Source organism: Gavialis gangeticus, unplaced genomic scaffold (genome assembly GCF_001723915.1).
Source record: "Gavialis gangeticus isolate Ggan-Ray unplaced genomic scaffold, GavGan_comp1, whole genome shotgun sequence".
In the NCBI taxonomy this organism is placed as follows: Eukaryota; Metazoa; Chordata; order Crocodylia; family Gavialidae; genus Gavialis; species Gavialis gangeticus.
In genome coordinates this window covers 95806086-95808252 of record NW_017729031.1, presented here as the reverse complement: position 1 = coordinate 95808252, position 2167 = coordinate 95806086, and the positions used below count along the sequence as shown (strand labels likewise).

The 2167-nt window shown below is 64.5% G+C and overlaps 1 protein-coding gene across 1 annotated transcript in view; it reads left to right on the top strand.

Annotated features, from left to right (window-relative positions):
• SART1 (squamous cell carcinoma antigen recognized by T-cells 1) overlaps positions 1 to 2167 on the top strand; it is a 33369-nt gene that overhangs the window by 15812 nt on the left and 15390 nt on the right. The window contains exons 9-12 of the mRNA XM_019522893.1: positions 1 to 195; positions 722 to 846; positions 1168 to 1307; positions 1720 to 1847. The exon at positions 1 to 195 is cut by the window's left edge and continues 12 nt beyond it. Of these exons, the coding sequence (XP_019378438.1) occupies positions 1 to 195; positions 722 to 846; positions 1168 to 1307; positions 1720 to 1847 (588 nt within the window). The remainder of the gene's footprint in view (positions 196 to 721; positions 847 to 1167; positions 1308 to 1719; positions 1848 to 2167) is intronic.

Sequence of the window (2167 nt, the reverse complement as noted above, 5' to 3'; positions counted from 1 at the left end):
GTGCTGCTGGCCAAGTACGACGAGACGCTGGGGGGGCCACGGCGCCCTGGGTTTCGGCTGGCAGCAGGGGGGGAGGCGGACGGCACAGCCCAGCGCGAGCTGCAGCAGGTGCGTGAGGCGCTGCGCAGCCAGGCCCAGAGCCTGGCTGGACCTGGCCCCCGCCTGGCGGCTGAGTACCTCACGCCTGAGGAGATGGTGAGTGCCACCCTTTGTGCTGGGGGCAGGGACTGAGGAGCACGGGGCAGGCAGGGGGAAGCTGAGGCATGTGGGGAGGCTGGGAGGAAACAAGAACATGGGCCAGATTCAGGTGCAGAGGCTAGGGGGAAACAGACTGGAGGTGGGGGAACTGAGGGGCAGGGACCAGGGGAAACTGAGGCACATGGGGATAGGGGGAAGAGAGACAAGGGAGGATGGGGGCGGGAGACTGAGGCACACAGCTAGCAGTGTCCTTGGAGGAGGAAGACAAGAGTCCAGGCTCTCCCTAGACTTGTGGAGGTGGGGGCTGGCACCGTGCTCCTGGGCATTCTGGGTATGTGCAGAGGGGGCCCCAGCGAATTGTGGGTATGGGCAGGGCATGGTCATCCCTGGTGGATACTAGGGGCCCCAGCTGTGGCTCAGTGCATTGTGGGTGTTAGGGGCATCCAGCCATGCCCCAGTGCATCATGGTGGGGAACAGGGAGGGCATGGCTGCCCCTCAGTGCATTGTGGGTCCCCCCTGCAGAGCGTGACCTTCCGGAAGCCGAAGCGGCGGGTGAAGCGGCTGCGACGCAAGGAGAAGCTGCTGACAGCTGAGGACCTCCTGGCGCTGGGCCCTGCCCCCGGTGACCGTGGCGACCATGGCTCCAGGTGCTGGGGGGCGAGGCCTCAGGGTTGGGGCAAGGCTGGAGGCATGGGGGGCCCCTGGAGGGGTGGAGCCTGGGCTGTGCGGGGTGGGGCTCTGGGAGGTGGGAACCTGCTGGGCAGGATGGTGTCGTAGGAGGGTTGGGCAGGGCCTGGGCTGTAGAGGTGCTGGGGTGGGTGTGGGGCTTGGCCTGTTCAGCAGGAAGGGGTGGTGAAGGGGCTCTGAGAGGTGATAGGACCAGGCAGGTGATGAGGTGAGGAAAGGGGGGCCTGTGCAGTTGGGGTGGGGCTTGGGCATCACTGACTCCTCCCTCTACTCTCTTGTAGGTCCCGGGGACGGGGACGGCGACAGCATGTTCAGGAGGAGGGGGAGAGCCAGGAGGAGGCAGACGAGGAGCCCCTCGAGGGCCCGCCGCCCCCCCCCTCAGACGACACCCGTGTGGAGAACATGGACATCAGCAGTGACGGTGAGGGGCCCGGATGTCTGGGTTCTCTCCAGCTTTTGCGGGGGGGTGGGGGGTGCCCAGACGCGTGAGCTCTCCTGGCGGAGCTTTTCTCAACCCAGGGGTTGTGCCCCAGAAGCGGTCACACGAACGTATGAAAGAGCAGCCAACGCACTTGGAAAATGGATTCTTTAAAGGAGAAAAATGTGAGATCCCTTGCAGGCTGGCAGAGCTCCAGCTTGGGAGGGGCTGTTGGGGGCCGCCTGTCCCACACCCATACCCTGTGGGCTGAGGCAGCAGGTCAGGAATGAGGGGCGCTGGGTCGGGACTGGCTGTGGATGTTCACAAATAGGTCATGGTACCAAAACGGTTGAGAACCGCAGTCTTGGAGGGCTGTGGTGACTCTAACCCCACCCCTTTCCCTCCCCACCCGCAGATGAGGCCCTGCCCCCCGGGTCACCCCCGGTGCTGGAGGAGGATGAGGCAGAGCAGGAGCTGCAGAAGCAGCTGGAGAAGGGGCGGCGCCTGCGGCAGCTCCAGCAGCTCCGTGAGGGTGGAGACAAGGTGAGGGGGTGGGACCTGCAGGGTAGGGGTGGAGTCTTGAGTGGGGTTGGGGACAAGAAATCCAAATGTGCTTGCTGTCTTGGCCTTCCGGTCCAGGCTGTCAGCCCACACCTCTCCCATGCCCCCATGCGGTCCAGGGCTGTCCATCTCCATCCCATTAACCCTGTTATGGCAGTTCCCCCGGGCACCTGCCCTTGATGCTGCAGGGTTGGGGCAGGTGCAAGTGCCTCAGTTCCTTAGGACAGAGGTGCATGTGTACCTCCCTGCTGTGTCTAGTGTCTCCACCCCCTGGAACACGTAGGCAACATGTAGGGACAGAT